At 43.7% G+C, this 18,909-nt stretch overlaps 1 protein-coding gene across 1 annotated transcript in view; it reads left to right on the plus strand.

The window, feature by feature from the left end:
- Positions 1 to 18,909, plus strand: part of OXSR1 (oxidative stress responsive kinase 1) — a 92,644-nt gene that overhangs the window by 6,714 nt on the left and 67,021 nt on the right. Inside the window, exon 2 of the mRNA XM_075082251.1 lies at positions 12,367 to 12,479. Within this exon, the coding sequence (XP_074938352.1) occupies positions 12,367 to 12,479 (113 nt within the window). The remainder of the gene's footprint in view (positions 1 to 12,366; positions 12,480 to 18,909) is intronic.

The following is an 18,909-nucleotide window of genomic DNA, read 5'->3' on the forward strand; positions in this document are numbered from 1 at the left end:
GCAATTAAGAGAAATTCCACCTGGGGGGGAAAAAAAAATTGGATATCAACCTCCACCAAACCAGAGTCTAATACACTGTGCGAGGATTTCTTAGACCTCTTTGGCTCTGCACACTGGGAATTCTGCAGGGGACAGCTGTCTTCAAGTCTTAAAGGCTTCACAGATCCCATCCATGAATGAAGTGTAGAGTAAATCCACGGCACTGATTCACATTCTCACTGAATCGTCAAATTAGCCGAATCTTCCCTCCACACATCCATTGAAATTTTATACAGCTTGCACTGCATGCTTGTGAAACAACATTCAAACTCCTGTAACTCAGTCAAATTAAAATGCATTTTCTTAGGGAATACAGAAAAGCTCTTCTGAATAAAGTTTTAGTTTCTGGCCAAATTTCAATTTTCTGCCCCATCCGTTCTGTCTTGAGAGCTACTGAGTTGAGGGCGGGAGAGAGAAAAATTCCTTTTTTGTTTCATTTCACTGTTTCATGCTAAACTTGACTTTATAGCATTCTCCCAAATGGTTATTTCCTTCAGGCAGGAAACGAGCCTCTGTAAATTCATCCTGGAGAGAAAAGGTACCAGCAGCTGTTAAAGAAGAATATTGCCAGTTGAAATACTTCAGTGATCATCTCTTACTGTAGTAAATTCTCCTTGAGTTTTGCCAAAATTTTACTACTTTATAGTCATGAATGGTAATTTAAGCACAAACTTTACTCTTTTTACTGCTAGCACCTCGCTATTAGTAAAGCTGCGTGGGAGGATGCTCCTTCCTTTTCATCTATCCACAGAATTGTTGATTAAGTTAAAATTGCAGAGTGAAATTTTGGCCTTGAGTACCGTACTGAGTCTTCTGAGCATGTGGCTTGTCCTGTGATATCCTCTGCTAGCTTACTGTGTGGAAGAATTTCAGTTGCCGTTTGTCTTAGAGCAGTGCTAATTGACAAATTTTGCTGTTTGTTAGAGGGGAGAGTGTTGTCAAGTGGGAAAATGTTCTAAAAAAACTAGTTGTGAATGTGGGGTTGTATTGATGTGCTTGTGGTCAGGGCGTGAGATTACCACATCTTGTGGCAATTTAACGTATGTTTTGTAAAACTGAAGTTTTCCTAAACATTGGATGAGAGCTCCGTAGTGACTGTTGGACAGGTTTTGCATTTTCATTTTTGATTTGGTCTAAGCTAGGCTCTTGCTCGTTTTTGGTCTTCAGAGGATTTTAAGTCCATTTTTCTGGGTTCCAGGACTTGTTCTAGCTCCCTGAAAAAGGTTTTGGAAGCGGTGAGGAGGGTAGTGGAAAATGATAGTATTTGAAAAGTGAGAGAGCAAGCTAATAGCTGTGGGACGAGAGCACTTAAATATTTTTCTTAAGAAAATTAGCAGGCTGTGCTCAGAGCTGATAGCTGTTGAGGGAAGTGGGGCAGGTGAAACAACAGGCAGGCATTTCAGGCCATCTCTAGCTTCAGGCAGACAATGCGATATTAGGTTATCTTGATGGCTTCTTCATAAAGATGCTTCTTGTCACGGAGTAAACACCTTTCCTGCAAAATCCCCAGGGACAGATTTCATTATGTCAATTTTCAGAACGCGAATGGAAAGCTCCTGTCACTTTGAGACGCAGGGCTGGAAAGGGCTGCCAGGGTCGTGGAGTCCAGTTCCCTGCTATTGCTGATGGCCAGTTGTATCATCCCTATCCCAAATTAACCAATGCTTGTGTCTGAAATGGCGCATGGGGGAATTACAGGCACGTGTTCTATTAAGCACTCAAACCTCCGTGTGACCCTGTCATCGCCATATGAAACGCTGCATAATGGATTCCCTATGATAGTGGGGAGGAACAATGCCTTCTCTTCCATAGCAAGCGCCTGTAGCTCGGTGTTTTTTCTTGCACTGCTTGCTTTACATTCAGGCTGTATCTGTGAGGATGCTTCCCAGTGAAGGCATGAGAGAACTGCAGCTTGGCCTTCGTGCTGACTCCAAAGCTTAAACGCATTGAGTACAAACCTGTCTAATTTATGATCCCTTAAGATCTGCCAGTGGAAATTGAGTCCTTTGGAAACTTGATGTGTTATATGTCCTCACCTATAAGAATGTCACCTCCTGGGCCACTTTGTGAACTTTCTGTCTCTCACCTTGTGAGGTAGTGCACCGAGCAAGCTGAAAGCTGATGCCCTAAGTTCCATCCCTTCGCTAAAGTAAAAATTATCATTGAGGATGCCAAGTGCTGTCTGATAAATAATTTGTATTAATGGCCTAGAAATATCTTGGTATTGACTTCCAGCAAACTGTACTTCACTGGAAAGAGTGTTTTGAGCATGAACTCTTTTCCTGTTGAACGACTCACCAATGCAAATCTTTATTTGAACAGCTGAGAGGCTGATAAACCAGCAGCCTGAGCATAGTTATTTGTCCAGATCCTCAGGCTCAGGATGGTTCTTATTACTCTTGGTTAAAGAATGTAATTTTTAACCAGTGGGCTAATCTTTTGTGCTGAACATACTAATAGATGCAGAAAAGATTTATTAGATCAAGCTATTCCCTGAAAAGAAGGGGTAATAGCCTTCAAGAGAGAGGACATACCAGATACTTAAAAGCTTATTTACCTAAAATAACTACTGTACTGTCAAACATCTGCAGTGTATGCAGACAGATTGTTCTGTTTAGTGGAATCCCGGCCAAATAAAATATCCTCTACAGCTGACAATTACAGTTGAGACAGAGTTCAGAGATAAAGGTTGGGAGGGAAGAAAGGAGAATACTGGCTTGGCTACTGTACCAGGGCTGTGTTTCGAGCCTTGGTAATACCCGATGACAGCCAGTGTGATATTTACATTGCTGCATATACCATCAAGACAACTGACAGTCATTGAAAGGGAAGGGTAAACCTTCTCTGGTAGTATTGCTGTGTTTGGAAATGAGATGTTTGAGCCTGCTTTCCATTGTGTAGATTTAACACTGTGTAGCTACAGCGCCCGTTAAATTAGCCAGAGATACTGGCATGAAATCAAATAAATATAATTGGTTTCAAACTGAAAATCTAATTTAGGCATGCTAATAGCATCTTAAGTAAATGTGGCAGGTCACAGGAGTTGTGTAACTGGCCCTTGGAGCTTACTGTAGTTACTGCCATGGGGGAGATGGTCTCAAAAGTGTTTCCTAGATCACCTGGGCACCTTGTGCAACTGGAGGGTGTTCGTGTTTTCTGGTGAGGTTCTGATCTATTCCCTGCAGACCATCCTGTGACAGTAGTGTTTCTGTCCTTTTCTTGAGGTGGGCTTTGGGTTAAATAATACCAGCTTAAAGGTACGATGGGCGTGTGTGCTAGTTTGAACTAACGTGGCACACAATCACAGCAGCACCCTCTGGCTATATCTGTCCTCCATGCTTTGGTGTTTGCAGTGAAAAGGTTGGGGAGAATATTAAATGGGGTGATACTTGCCCCTGTTAATTCTCTCCACTGATACCACCTGTGACCAGTGGCTTTTTCTCTTGCCTTTATTTTCTTGCATCTCTTGTTCCAGCATAGCATCTGACACCCGGGCAGCTGCAGCTCCTCGCCGAGTTCAGCACCGCTTGGCCGTAGGGAGGCAGCTGAAAGCCTGGCTCAGCTGCATGCACCCTAAACGGGTGGCTGTAGGTGAAGCCGTTCATTGGTGAAATCAAACAGCAAAGTGACCTGGTGACAATTTTGGCAGATATCTTGCTGACATGCTTGCAATGGCCAACCCTATTCCTCTCCCTTCGCTCTTTCCAGGCCCGGCCTGTGTTATAGACAGCCTGTTTTCTCTGCAAAACTGTCACTTCTGTGCTTAGTCTGTAAGGACTCCCAAACCAATGTTTGTTTGAAGGTGGGGAAAAAGATGACATTTTTCTGTGTCAGGGCCTAAGACATATCGAAAGAGCTTTGAGAGGACAATGTGGTGTGGGCTGGGGTAAAAATTTCCATAAGACTCCCCTTCCTTTCTGCAGAAACCTTGGCATTGAGTTGTGCAGTTTACCATAGCTAGATCTCTCTATGGTATAGAAATTTTAGTCATTTATAATGTGGAGTTTGGGGCCATGGGGAGTTGTACCCAGCTGCAGCTATTGCCCCTCAGTTGCTGATGGCTCCAAAAATAGTATCAGGCTTCTTACAAGTGACTGGATATGGGTTTGTGTTCTTCCTTTTGAGTTGGAGAACTGAATTAAAGACCTGGGCAATAAGCCTGCAGCGACAAGAGTTTCTGTACGGATGGACCATGGGAGGGGAAGCATGTCTAAGCACATGCTGGCAGCACTGCATGATCTTTACTGGCTTATCATCGCTGTACACGGGGCATTAGGAGTCCAGAGAAAGATGTGTCCTACATGGGCAGAAACCTCCCTAGCTCTGAACACAATGAGTGGTTTTCAGCGGTATTGCCGACAGCGAGTGTGCTCATCAAGAAGGTGAATAATTCTCTGTCAGCAAGTTTACGTGCAGTTCAAATATTTTGGCTGTATTTCTAATTCGATAGCTGAGTTTCAGAAATCTGTTTCTTATTTTCTGAAATTCTTTGAACGTGCTGGATTAATGTTGGAATATTAGTTGTCTGTTGGACACTGCAGGTACTAACATGAAATGACTGAGCAAAGATTCTCAACTTTTGGGGAAAACAAGTAATTGAGTCTTTGCAACGTAAATCCCGTGTGTGTGAGTACTGTTTGGAATAAATGGCCTCACAGCTTCCACAGAATTGCAAATTACTTGAGCTCTGGCTATACTGGAATAAATGACCAGAGGTCATTGCAAAGAGACACACCTGTGATTTAAGTTAAACAAACATAGGATTTCACAAGTAATAACTGTGCTTCTTCCCATTCCTCCTTCCAGTTCTTTCATTAGAAGGTCTAGACTGTAGTCATTGGATGAGAAACAAGTAATTTATATTTAACCCTTAATTCTGTGCCTGGGCATATTACCTCCCAGTTATCACCCTTTCTCAATGTGTTGTCCAGCACATGCCCTGTGTCTTAGTGTACATGCAGTCGCCTTCGGCTGGAACCCAGCAAAATGTTCGCACCGCTTGGCTGTGCTCAGGGTGAGCCTGAAAGAGGAGTGAACATGCTGCATTCAGTGATGTGAGTTACACAGAGTTGAAGGGCAGGGTGCCATTTTGACATTGACCATGTGGAAATGCAAAGTTTTAGAATAACTTATTGAAAACAGGGTTGAGTTATTCTTTTTAAAACCTCTTCCGCAGTAATACGAGGGTACCTACTCTCTTGTAAATGTGAGAGTTCAGCTCTTACACCTTGCTGTAGGACTGCTGCACATGCATAGTGTAGTTGTCTTCATGTATAGTGTGCACTTATGCTGTGATATATAGTCTGTGGGGATTGCTGGTTTTCATTCACTGCCCCCCCCCCCCATGGGTTTTGAAATTGGCTTCCTCACAACTGTTAAGTTAAATCTGCTTTTGCTTTCCGGCATTGTTTACACTTCTTTGTTATAATAGATTATTTATTTTTTCACTGCACTGTATTAGCAAGTATTTTTTTCCCTCTACTCAATATCTTTCAGCCTTCCCTGTAGATCAAATACTGCACGACTGGAATTGAGAGAGGGTGCGCCAAGTTAAACCTGGCCTCTTACTACCTCTACCAGGGTTTTAAATAAGGTATTGCTGTTCTGCACAGTGGATGTGTCATCCTTCAGCTTGCAGAGGAATAAATGTAAAGCCCTGGTTCTCTCTGGGAAATACGATTGCAGCGTTTCTAACAGCAGCATCCCGAGTTGACTTTCTCTCTGGGTTTCCTCTGAGCTGTGCTAGAAGCACTGGAGTGATCTTCCTGGTGATTCAGGGCTGTAACCTCTCTTCTAGCATCGTAACTGTCAGTGTGGATTGCATCTTCCATTTTGAAGTAGGAATTTGACACATAGTGGGGAGATGGCTTGAAGAGCTATGACCGTATTCAAGGACCATTAACATTGCATTTCTTCACTCTTCCTGAATCGTGGGGCTTGCGCCAGGAAAACTTTTGACACCCGGTGGACTCTTCTTACCAAGCCCTGCTTGGGGAAAGGAGTATTCCCACCCTATGCTGAGCCAGCTACAAATTTAAGAGTAGGCTTTTTTGCTACCTTGCTCTTAGAAGAGGCTCATTTTTTGTGAGAGGACTCTCTTCTCACCAGAAACCTCAAATGAGGTGGAGAAAATAAGGCATAACTTTGCCTTCATAGCAAACAGACCAAACAATGCAAGATCGGTTTGAGTTTGCAATCTGGTGTTTAATTAGATTTGTATCTGCCCTGTGTGCTGTAAGAATGCTTAAGAAATTCTATTCCCAGTCTTGCAGCTTCTTTTTTTTATTACCATATTGTCCTTGGAACGAGTGATCACAGAGCGGGGCTCCCACAGCTCTTTGGCATGCCAAAGACTTTAAGCATCCGGAGATGGAGGTTGCTGTCCCCATGCCTGCACTGGCAGGCAGGCGTGAATTCTGAGGCTGTGCTATAAAGCATTAAAGGTCTCCTGGGCCTTGGGTGTCCTGGCCGTGTCATCTGGAGTAAGGGCCGTTAATGTCGTGTCCTTGACCAAGAGACCATGGGGTATGAACGTGTGATTCCACAGCTGGATCATCTGCGTGTTGTTACAGATGTGTAATCCCTTAAAAAGAAGTGGAGTGAAGCAGATTGTCATTTTCTCTCACTGCTGCTGCAGCTAATCACAACAGGTGATTTCTTTTGTTGGTATAAGACAAGCCCTTTGAGAGGTAAAGCCTGCAGGATATAGTTCTGAATTTTCATTGTTTTTTACCTGAAACTGGATACCTGGAGCCTGAAAGCCATTGCTTGCTCCAGAGCAGCCTTGCAGGGAGGTGTTTTGTGTGCATTGTTCATAAGAGGAAAACCCGGGGGCACAATTATAAACAGAGCCTGCGTCACGAGCGGCTTTCTGGCACTGCACTCCAGATAGTGGAGGATGGATTCCAGATCTCGCTTAAAAATAGAGAGCTTGTGTGTGTGCTGGGGAATGGTGAAAGGAAAAGGCAGGGTTGTGCAGAGGTGTTCAACCGAGCATGGCCCAATGCTGAAGGAGATTTGGGAACATGACTTATGGGGGCAGGCTGGGAGTCTGGGTTTCTTCACTCGTAGAAGAGTGAGCTAAGGGGGGTGTTGTGGCTGTCCTGAGCTATCTAGTGGGAAGTTATAGAAGAGATGAAGCTGGATTCTACAGAGGTGCGCAATGTGAGCAATGTTGGGAAATCTGATTAGACAGGTGAAAAAAAGCTTTACCACATGGGTGGTCAAACACAGGAACAGCCAGAAAAGTTGCAGAAGTATCTATTGTTAAAGATACTCAAAACTGGGCTGAATTTGGTGCTGAGGAACCTGATCTAACTTGGGATTTGGCCGTGCCTTCAGCAGGAGAGTGTATTAGAGGCCTCCAGAGGTTCCTTCCAACCTAAATTGCTTGTAGCATTCATTTAACCGTGGAAGAGAACATTTCCTCTATAGAGGGGATTTGATACTACATAAAGATAAGGACTGATGCTCCAAGACTGTTATGGAAGATGTCCTCTGATTGAAACAGCTGTGTGAGCAGCTGAGTTACCTTGAAGGGAAGTTTTCACATCTCTGAGGGTGCCTGAAACTCAGTTTCCAGTAGTGGGATGGATGTAAAGCTTGGGCAACACTATTTTGTGAGCACTCTTTCTATGTGTAGCTGCTTTAAATTGCCATTGCACATGGTGGGGGAGTACGCTTCTAGAGCCAGGGTTTGATGTTTGTCTTGTGACCATTTGGCATGACTGTTCCCATTGCTTAAGCAGATACTTCTGCCAAAAGGACCTCTGGCTTCAATTGCATTTGCCTGGGAGGAGGCATCAGTGCAATTCATCCCAGTCTTACTGGGCGAGCTGCAATGTCCTTATGTGGCTGCAAAGATTCAGTTATCTTTGGAAACAAAGTGTATATGAACATGCTATGTCCTCAGGTCAGTCCCTGGTCTTTCCACTTCTCCAAATAGCCTTGAAATCATTGGTTTCCATCGACTTTAACAGAGATCTCGGATTTTTGTTTTTTTTTTTTTTTTTTTTTTTTGTTTTGTTTTTTAAAAAAAGTTTCATATAAGTTATGTGACAGACAGTGACTGCAGAAGAGATGGTGTCCAGCATCCCTTGAATGCTGGTGGTGGACTAGTGTGGGGAGTTGGTCTCCACTTAAATTCAGGCTGGAGCTCTGGAGGAGCACCGATCCAGAGGAGATACCCTGGGAAACCAGGCTTCAGTAACTGAGTGCTTGGGGAGTTTTTAGTTTGGGTTGTTTTCATCCTTTCAGAGGTTGGTTTTATTTCAGAAAGAACCATTTAGTAATAAAAACATGAAAGAAGCAAGGTTTAGAAAGGGTACGTTTTCCTCCTTAGGCAGTGTTTCCTAAAGCAGGTCGTGACCCTCTTATGCAGGAATTTTGCAGCTGCTATCCTAAGGGTTGGAACTGTATCTAAGAGCCTACAGGCGAAAGCAGGAGGTATTAAACAGATCCTAATACCCACCTGGGGTCTCTTCCCTCCCCTCCCAGCCCTCAACAAAATGATCTCCTGCTTTTCAGGAATAAAGCAGCAAGCATTTGGCCATGCCTGGTTTTCATTGTTTTCCTAAGCCGTTATGCTGGAAGAGATTAACTAGGGAGCGAATTTTCTCCGAAAGCTGATCTTGAGGGAGGTGCAGAGGGAAGAGCCTCAGCACTGACCTTGAGTGTCTTGGGGTAGGGAGCAAGCACGAACTGAGCACAGGAACGTTAAGCCGGTGCTGCCCACATCGTTGCAGCTGAGCAGCGTGGGGCTGCAGTTGGCTCGGATCGCAGCAGATGTGTGTCTGCTGGGTGAGTCCGTTTATCTAAGTTGTGCCACCCTAGCACAAACTTCCCTTGGGGTTTTGTTCTCATTGAAGGTGGTTCATAGCAGTCAGGGAAATCACTTCTCCCCCTACCTTTCCCCATATATTTGTCTTCTGCTCCTAAACTTTAAAAAAACTTCCTAGCAGGCTTTTTCTCTCCTTTGGTGTCGTCGTCTCTCTCTATGCTTGTTTTCACGTAGCAATGTGTTTAGCATCCTTGCTGCAGCTTCTTTCCTTCTCTTGCCACCCTGGAATTTAATAAACAATCTGTAAGGCTGCAAAGCCCGAAGTGGCCACGTTGCTATGTTTTCTGTACTCTTCGAAGAAGCATGGAAACCTGTCTTTGTTCGGTCCCAGAAGCACGGCACGCCGCTGCTGCTACCAAAGAGCAGCTTGCTTGTGGCACATCGTGCTGCAGCTTGGCTTAATCCTTGCTTGATAAGCTTTTGAGATTTCATTGTTTCTCTGTAATTAAGTGCTAAAGAGGAGCTGAAAGAAATGGCGAATTAGTGGGAGAAGGGGGAGCGGGGAGAGCAGGTGGTGATCAAACTGAAGAGAGCTGCCAGAGAAGTAGGAGCAGCAGGGAATTAAGTGGGAGGAGTCTTGAGTTCGGATGATTCGCCGCCATGTGCCCAGGAGGATTTAGTTTGGGACTTCATTACTGTTCAAATAATGCTGTACACCCATAACAGATCAGGGCCCTGTAGGCTGGCGCATTGTCCAAACGCTTAGTGAGAAGCAGTTTTTGCCCTGAAGTCCTAGCGAGCATCTATCAGGCAGGCTCAAGGAGTGGGAAGGAGCATGATTCTGCTTTTAGTTAGTCTGCATCCATTGTTTCTGGTAGTAACAACTTAAAAACAATAGAACACAAAGCCTTTCTTTGTGTAGTCAATTCTATAAAACCCTGGACTCGCTGTCGTCTTGTGCTGAAGCTATTGAGTGTCTGAGATATCCATAAAGAGTCTTTGTGCACAGATACTCTTGTGTTGGTGAGGACCGTGCAGGTAGCTCTAGAGACAAAAACATGCACCACAAAACTAACTGAAGAGCGAAAAGGGTTGTGTGAAAGACAGTCTCTGAGGTGCACAGTCTTATATACTTACAGCATCTGGCTTGTGTTTTCAGCCTCTATTACTATGCACCAAGACATCCAAAGAAAGAAATCATAATACTGGTGCTTTGAATGTGTCAGCAGCAATGTTTCTTCTGGGATCTAACTCTTTCCAAAAGAATGATACAGGCACAAGTGTTTGTTTTTTGTTCTGACTTCCAAAAGGCTGTTGCTGTAGGGAGACCAGCAGTGCTAGGAGACACAAACTCACTTCTGCCTTTATTCATCACTTCTGTATGCCCTGCTGTCCTTATCTTGAGTCATTTTGTGTGTTTTCACTTCCCCCCTACCCCCGCCGAAGAAGCAGCAGGGAAACTTAGAGAAGCAGGTACTGGGTGGAGAGGACCAGGTCAGTGCAACCCAGGATTCCCAGTGGGTGGGGATCCATCTGTGCTGGGGCTGCTGCTTTCGTGTTGGAGTCCTGCATCTTGTACCTGCCGGGTAAAGCGACCACAGGGAGTGTATGTGGAGGTTTGCTTTTGGGATGTTTGTCCTGTGCTTAATATTGTGTGTCAGCCCTGCTCCTGGTGGTCTAGCCAAACCTGGTAGTCAAAACCTGCTCCCCTTGCTTTTTGTTAATGTCTGCCTAGACTCTTCCAATCATCTCCATCCGTTGCTCAAGACCCTGCTTAAGGCACTCAAACCTTGTTTTTAAAGTCCCTTGTAAATATTCTTGCCCCTATTGCTATCCTTCTCTTCCACTTAAGCTTCTCCTGGTAGTTTTGTTTGCCCTATTGTTATGAATAATCTCTGAAGAATAATATACATGCAAGTAATAAATGGCCTCAGTCTTGAACTTCTTAAAAACCCATTTGCTTTCTGAAATAGTACAGCTTTAGCAGCCATGTCGTTTTGTGTTCTGCCCATTGCTGCCTTCTGCCATTAAAATGTAAACTCTGAAGTGCAGGGAACGAACAGGCAAGCTGAAGCTATTGTCCAGGGTACGATTGCGATGCCATATAAAGTGAAGGGAAACTCTTGTAGTTCCACTGTAGTGGGTGCTGGCTGAAGGTTAGAGAAGCAGAGTCCCATGGTTGAGGGCTTTATAACTTATTTTAATGTGACTTTGGATGGAACATTTCTTTCCTGTATCTTTCAGGGCTGGATTTCAAGCTCTTTCCCCCACCTGGCACTTTATCCAAGTTTGACTGTGACTTGGTGCAACTCACTGCGAGAGGACTGTTGATGGTGGTTGTCAAGAGCTTCAGTAGCCTTTGAAGATGAGATTGCAGGATTCTTCCCCCAGTTTAGCTGAACAGACTAGAAAAAAAAAGTTTGCAAAAATGTTGTTCTTGACGTGTATTGCAGCATCTGGGAGCAGGTTTTAGAGCCTTAAGAATAGGAGAATCTGATAAAGTAGGTGTTTTATTCAAAAATACAGAACATCTGTTGTTGTCTCCCTCATCAGCCCAAAGGGCGTCAAGAGGTACGCCTGGGATAATGAACAAAATAGCTGTGGGTTTATTTTTAATAGCATTTTTTTAGATATTGGCAATAGAAGGCTCTTAAGCTATCTTCCACCTATCCTCTGCCTTTTTTATTAATTTGAATTTATTCCTTTCCAGTGAAGCATGTAAATGTGGGGAACAAAGATGGAGGTAGAAAGCAAAGCAACAAGATGTCCGATCGATGAGATCTGAATGTTGCAACTATTCCTGGAGGGAAACAAATATGGTCTTAACATCAAAGAGATTTTTAAGTCTCACTGTTGCAAACTCTCCTTGTTATCAAATGATGTGATACTGCTGAGCAGTTTAAATCCCAAAGTCTTATCCCTACTTTTAGCAGCTTGAACAACTGTATATTAAAATGTGATATTTTTTCCCCATGGGAATTTAAACATTCCCTGGCTGTGGTTTTCAACCCAGACACTGAGGCGGTGTGCTGCCATGTGAGAGCTGGGGCTGAACAGGCTTGAATGAAGCCTACCTCGTGTCTTTGCATAAAATGAGGAGAGACGAGAACAGCAATTGGTCCATAAAAATATTTGAAAAATCTCATTAGTGTGGCTTGTTTCGACACTTTGGGTGAACACATCAGGTTAAAAGTCTGTGTGACTTCAGTGGCCTTTCTTTTAAAAGCACACAGGAAGAATCACTCCTCTGTTATAATGAAGCTGGAGTCGGTTTTTTTTGTTTTTGTTTTTTTTTTTTTCCTGCTGTCTGCAGAGCTGTAATGATTCCTGCAAGCGATCATAAAGATCTATGTGCTTTGTTCGGTTAGCCCGGTACTTCGACGTTGCAGCTGAGCTGGCCCACTGAGTTGCACAGACATGGAGTGGGGAGCACCAGTGGGGTTGCCTTCACTGGGTTTCACCTGGCTCTGTTGTGTTTACTTGTCTAACCTCCCTTCCTTGCTGCTGAAGTCCCCTAAGATGTTGCTAACTATCTTTTTCACCCACAGGGAGCGGAGCGACCGCAGTGGTGCAGGCAGCCTTCTGCATTCCGAAGAAGGAGAAGGTGGCAATTAAACGGATCAATCTTGAGAAGTGTCAGACGAGCATGGATGAACTCCTGGTACGCAATCAAAATTGTCTGGGGAATTGTATTTCAGTTAGGCTCTTTGCAAACATTGAGATTATGCTTAAACAACCTTTCCTGAGGTGGTGTGGGGGGTGAGGGGACTTCACTGATTTCACTAGAGGCAGTTCAGTTGTCCTGGTTGTGGGACACAGTACTTAAAATGTTAAAAAGCTCAACAGTAGGAGAACTTCAGGCTATTTGTTTAGAGCTAAGCACTTGGTATAATCCTTTTGTCTTGAACACAGTTAATGTGAAAGTGTGAAGCTCAGCTGTACCCACAAGAGCTCTGCAGTTTGAGGGGGATCCAGAGCTACGTGCTTCCAGAATCTTTAAAGTTTAGAGGAATGGTTTTTGCTTGCTTTTCCTTTCCTGCAGTTCTTTACTTCCCCCCCGCCCCCCCCCCCCCCCTTCATCTGTAAAGAGAAAAACTGAATGAATTAGTTCTTGTTCCTAATCTCTTTCTGGTACTGATGCCAGCTAAGGGATCACTCTGACATATTGCAGGCTGCCATAGGGAAATCCCAACTAATTCTGAGTTCAGGACAGGAGGTAGAGTCCTTTGGAGCTGTAGGTCTGTAATTTTCTTCTGTGTGCTGCTTTTCTCAAGATTTTCTCAATGGAAACAGCTTCTGACAGGTAGCTGTGGTAACTAAAATTTCCTTTTTCTCGTCTGGCCTGTATGTTGGTGGGCTTTGTCTTCTCCTTTCCTGTGTGTGTGAGCTGTTGCTTCTGTAGGGCAGCAGCTGTCAGATTCAGCTCACATGTGGAAGGTCCCTGGATTTAAGCCAGGCAGAATTAGGCATTCCTGTGAACAGTGAAGTGTCTCCACTAAATTGAGAAAGCTCTCTTGGGTAAAACCTTCCATAGTAAATATTGGCTGGCAGGGGTTGAGGGAAGGCAGGGAGGTGAGACCTTGTACCACTTTTCCTTTTAAACAAAAACTCTCAGATTTTTTTGTAAGCCTACCTGTCTGTCTGTCCACTTCCATCTTGACAGCTTCTGTGGTGTTACCTCAGGCCCTTGTTTTGATGATTGCAATTTGAAAGTAGAACAGAGACAGAATTCAGGAGTCCTGGGTAGCTCTGCACTTGTATGATCTTCAGCAAGTCAGCTGAACTGTGGTTCCAGCTTCCATCTAGTGACTAATGCCATTTTTATCATTATAGTTATCTGCAAAACTGCTCTTGTAAAGAGGAAAGGCTCCATCCAAGCTGTCACATCTTAGTCCGCCTGTGAAGGGTTGCGTGTAGGACTCTTAAGACGACCTGCGTTCAAATCCTCTTATGGGTTATGCCAGTGGAGGAGTTTGGGATCTCTTCTCTTTTCGCAGTCAGTCATCTTGTCCTGATACCATCCCTTGGTACTCTTTTCCAGTCTCGTATGTGGCTTGTCCACACTACTCTGCCTCAGTTGTATTCCCAACTGTATCGTCATGATGTAGTAATTGAGGCTGTTAGTGCCTGAGTAGTTGCCAATTCCAGCTAAAAGGGTTAGGTTCAGAAAGATCTGCTGTGGAGGCTTGGCATGTAATTTCAGATAAGTATTTCTAATTACATATTTCAAATCTCTTGCTGACCCGTTCCTCACAATGGTTTTTCTTGTTATGGGTAGGATTGTAATGAATTGCTGTTGTCAGCTCTCCTAAGCTTCCAATTTCGTGACCAGATCTAGTGTGGGTCCTTCTGTAGGCTTGTGTATAGGCCTGTTGTGAAGGCAAACGTTCACATCTCAACACCATGTGGCAAATACTGTTCCTTAATGTCTGGAATGGAAGACAGGAAATTGAGGTCTTCCCATACCTGCAGTCAGCAGCTACACGACTTGCCTTATAGCACTTTATAGAGAGTAACATGGGCATTAAATGGCTCCAACTGACAAATTTGGATGTGGCCTATAAAAATAACTGCTTTAATAGTGAGACATTAGGCCAGAAGACTCTGCAAAAATGTAGAGGAAACCTGACAATAAACTGTCCTCCAGCCAAAAGCAGTCAATTCCTTGGCTGGTTTAAGGTTTTCCTTTTCAGGCTTAGCTATGGTAGTCTGTGAGTGGTTTTCCTTTTCTGTGTACCCCGAAAGGCAGATTGTTATCCTGATCTTTGAAATAAGCCTCTGTACTGCGTTTTTAGTTGTGCTTACAAAGTCTGTGGCCCCTCTAGAAAACTTGTACGGGTAAGTGATTAGTGTCTGGTATCTCAGAGGAAAGTGCAAGATTTAACCTCTGAGTAATTTTGAGATAATCTCTCCCCAAAGAAGTTCTTGTCTACACCTGTAACAGGTGAGCTTTACTTATCCAGGTTTAGGCTGATCTCTTAGTTATTTGTGAAAACTCTTTTAAAATGCAACTAAAGATATCCTTGAACTTAAAATCGTGGAGAGGTAGAGGGGGGAAGAGGATGGTTCTGAGCTGTAGCAGCCTCATGGGGCAGTGGTCGCTAAGGTCGGCAGACATGTGGAAAAAGTGTTTTCCCTGGGTTTGTTCTGAATTTGTCGGTTTATTGGATGTCATTGTGCAGTGCGAGAGCCAAAAGGATGGAAGTCCCTGATTTCCTTGCTCGGTGCTCTTACCTTCCCTGCTTTTTATCTTGTCGCCATATTTGCTATTTTCCCAAAGTAAACATTCTCAAGCTCTTCAGTCTTGCAGTCTCCCTTCATGGCAGTTTCCCTGATCAGTTAAATTACCTTTTCTGAGCAACAACTTGTTTTTGCAGGTTTGCTTTGGTTTTTTTTTTTTCCCCAAAAAGGCAAATGTAAGTCCTTGCAGATTAAAGTTGTTTTAAGAAGCAAGTGCAAAGAGAAATAGGATGAGTTCATACTGGGGTATGTTATGCTCCCTCCTTGCGTTCTCCTCTCCTCCGATGCAGTTAAAAGGATGAACTTGGACTTGATCCATTATCCTTCCATTTTGCTGAAGGTATCTGAGCACATTAGTGAGCTTATGGTAAACTTTGATGTACCGCCTGGGGTCAGGACAGTGCTCTTGTGTTACAGCACTGCCCACTCATCAGGCAGTGGGATAGAAAAGGGAGAATTATGCTTAAATTCTTGTTTTTTAACTTCTTTCTACAGAGCTTCAGACTCATTGACTTCTCTGTCAAATCAAGCTTGTTTGTTCCCAAAATCTGCCTAGCAAAGAGGGTAAACAGTGTCATGTTGCTTGGGAGAGGGTAGGAAGAGGGACAAACAGTTCTGCCATTGATGAGGATGACTTTTCTTCTACCACTCTTTCAATGTCCATGCCGCTTAGTAGCTGGCACTTCCATTTCGTGGGATGGAGAAGAGGATGGTTAGTTTGGAGTGGGGTTAGGAAACGCACAGTAAGTGGCCCTACCCCTAGCTGCATGGATGAGTGGCCTTGAGCTTCCTTTAAACTTCTATAGCAGCAGGTGCCCAGAGGCCAGGGAGTCTGAGAGCACCTCCTAGTTTGTGGAGGTGCCATACTTAGGGAGGTTAAGTGGTATGATTTGCCTCATTAAAAGTATTGATCTTGATCCTTGTACCTCAACATACATTTGAGCCATATGGGTGGTCAGCAATAACCTGCACGCTTTGAAAATGCTGCATGACGCTAGGTTAATGCAATGGGTTATTTTATTGCTGCTACAGGGTATAGAAATCTAGCAAGGACCAATTTTGTTGTAACGTGAGCAAACCAAGTCAAGGGCATTCAGCTCTTCAGCAGAAGTTCTAATTGCCGTAAAGAACATAGGCAGGAGTATTGCAGTGCAGGGATGTGGCTCTTTCTAGCCTAGCTACTGAATGAGGTGATGTTAGTCAGGAATTTCAGTGCTTGGTTTTGTTTTTTTTCTCCCTTTACATTTTTAAACACTCGCACTTCTTTTCTAGATGGCATGTGGGGTTCAGCTGGAAGGGAGGTACGTCATAGTTTATAATGATTCTTGCTCACCAGTATGACTGGAAGTGGAGTGTAAGGAGTGGTGGTTAAATAGTGTTGTCTGCAACTGGTCTTGGACTTTTTGATTTGTTACTGAAGCTCCACTTCTTGTCTTGCAGCCCACAGTAGTTAACAAACTTGTGCAGCATTTGGTGTGTGTTTGAAAACAGTCTGCTCATGTGGTGTGTTTCACAGCTGGACACTTCACTGCTGTGGTTTGCTCTTGCCTCTCCTTTTCTTTGTGGGATGACAGTTGCGTTGCTGCTGTTGCCAGTCCGTGACACACAGTGGTATAACACCTCCCTCAAAATAACCATGCCTCAAGTTTTTTTTTTCTTGTATAAGTGTTTCTTTGTTTTAAAGAATCATTGATTTAAAAGGCCTTAAATCTCCCCTGTGTCCAGCAAACTCTGCTTCATTTTCATGCAATTAAAGCTGAGCTAGCTTTCTTTCATCCAGATGGGTGTGTTTCTCCTCCATGCTTTGAGTAGCAGATGATGTGGGTTGTCAGTTTAGCAGTTAGTAGGAATCTTGAACGGTAGAGAGGGGAACATAAGCTATGGAGTGTTTCACATTGTGTTTTCCCAGCTGGGAGAACTGCCTTGTTAGTTCCTAGGGTAGTTCAACAGGGGACAGGTTCAGGAAGGAGCATGGGATATGCAGTGTTGATGCTCCTAGGAAGAGACACCAAACTCTTCCTAGTCCAGAGATGGACAGGACTGGGCCGGACGGGTCTACACGTAAGAGGAGTGAAGTGAAGATACCTTCCACTACTATGGTCAGAGGGCAGTTAAGGAAGCCAAGGGAACAAGTTTAACTGCAATAAAAAGAAATGTCCTTTTGACTTTCATGGAATTAACCTGGGGAGCTTGCTGCCAACAATACGGAAATCAAATATTGCGTGAGATTAAACAAATCAACCTATAGTTGAGAAGGTTAAATTAGATAGGATTTAAAAAAAGGATTATGAACCCCCCTGGTTTAAAGCATAAGCCAACTGTTCACTGCCCAGGCTTAGTCAGAAGTCTTCCCTCTGGGTGGATAATTGTGTAACTGCTTGTTACAGGGTTTTACACCTTCTTTTGAAGACTTGCACAGGATATTGAGCTGGCTTTGATCTGAAAGAGCAGTTCCTACAAGTGGATTAACCAGACTATAAAGTTGTTGGGAACAAAGCAGCAGACTACTGTGGAAGTAGTGCAGACATTTCACCCATGCCTGTCATCTTATGGGAATTGCCATTATAATTCCATTTCCAGTCCTGAGGACCTTTACACTTGCTCCGAGGGGGAAAAGTTCCCAAGTGTCAATGCCAGAGAGTCCGATGTGTAATACGTGGTTTCTGCGTGGTTATTTGATATGCCATGTTATGTGTTTCTTGCATGATGGGATTGCAGCTTTACAGATGACTTAAATCTAAGCCGGGTACAGCTTGGTTGTATTGTTTCTCAAAGCAGCAGCAACAGAAGTCTTAATTACTATGCCAGTTGAAGTTTGTTTTTCTCTTTATTTGTAAAGTTCAATATGAACATCAGGTAATGGTGGGTGAAATTCTGAAGGCAGAATGTGTTCTGTCACTTGGACTGGATGAGCATGAGATGGTGCATGGAAATAACTTTGGAGAGTTTGCTGTTGACTGTGTGGACTAATCACAGATTTAAGGCATTGTTGAGCTGTAAATACTGGGTGTTGATCTGAAGAGGGTAGTGATAAATGTTACTTGTCAAAGTGGGTAAAGCTGATTTTTGCTTGTACGTGTGACTTGAGTCAGTCACTTGCCTGTTGGCTTTGTGGCTGAAACAATAAAAAATGGGCATGTATGAATTGCTCCTTCATAACAGTTTTAAACATCTGCTTCCTTCAGTATGTTGTCACTAACACTGCAGACCTTGAAAGAGGGAACTGAATGATCCTGAAGGATAGACACTGAAATGGGTAACAGCTGAGTAGCTTGCTACAGAGCTGGTTTGTTCCCATCACCGAAGATGAATTTATGGATGAAGACTTTTTATCCCTTTAAGATTTATTTCTTTTCTGCTGCTGCTCTGGATGGGCTAATCTAACCCATTTTTAATGGTGCTAGTCTGTCTCCTGTAGCCACATACTGAGGTAAGGAATTGAACTGGATAATCTGGATGTGGAAGTTGGATCATAACCTTTGAATTTGAGCTCTGTGCTCCTTCCCAATCTGCTTCAAAAAAGTCTCTCAAATTGATTGTGGTAGAGGAACAAAAAGTGGTTTATGCTGGTGTTCAAAAAGGGGAATGAATATTCTCAATTTTACAGCCTTTTCATTAAACCATTAGAATTTCAGTGGAGCAGAATTTGAACAGTTATGGCTGCCTGTAGGACCAGAGGTCTAAAACCTGCTTTAAAAGGTTGAAGAGGAGCTTTAATGCCTTATGCTGAGCTTTCAGCTGAGAGAAGTTCTTTGCCAGCCATAGTTGAAGCACAGGTGTGTATTCAAGGAGGAGATCACATCTAACCTGCTTTGATTTCCTCCCCAGGTGTGCTTTCCTCCCACAATTCT

The sequence above is a fragment of the Phalacrocorax aristotelis genome, chromosome 2 (genome assembly GCF_949628215.1).
Source record: "Phalacrocorax aristotelis chromosome 2, bGulAri2.1, whole genome shotgun sequence".
NCBI classification, from domain to species: domain Eukaryota; kingdom Metazoa; phylum Chordata; class Aves; order Suliformes; family Phalacrocoracidae; genus Phalacrocorax; species Phalacrocorax aristotelis.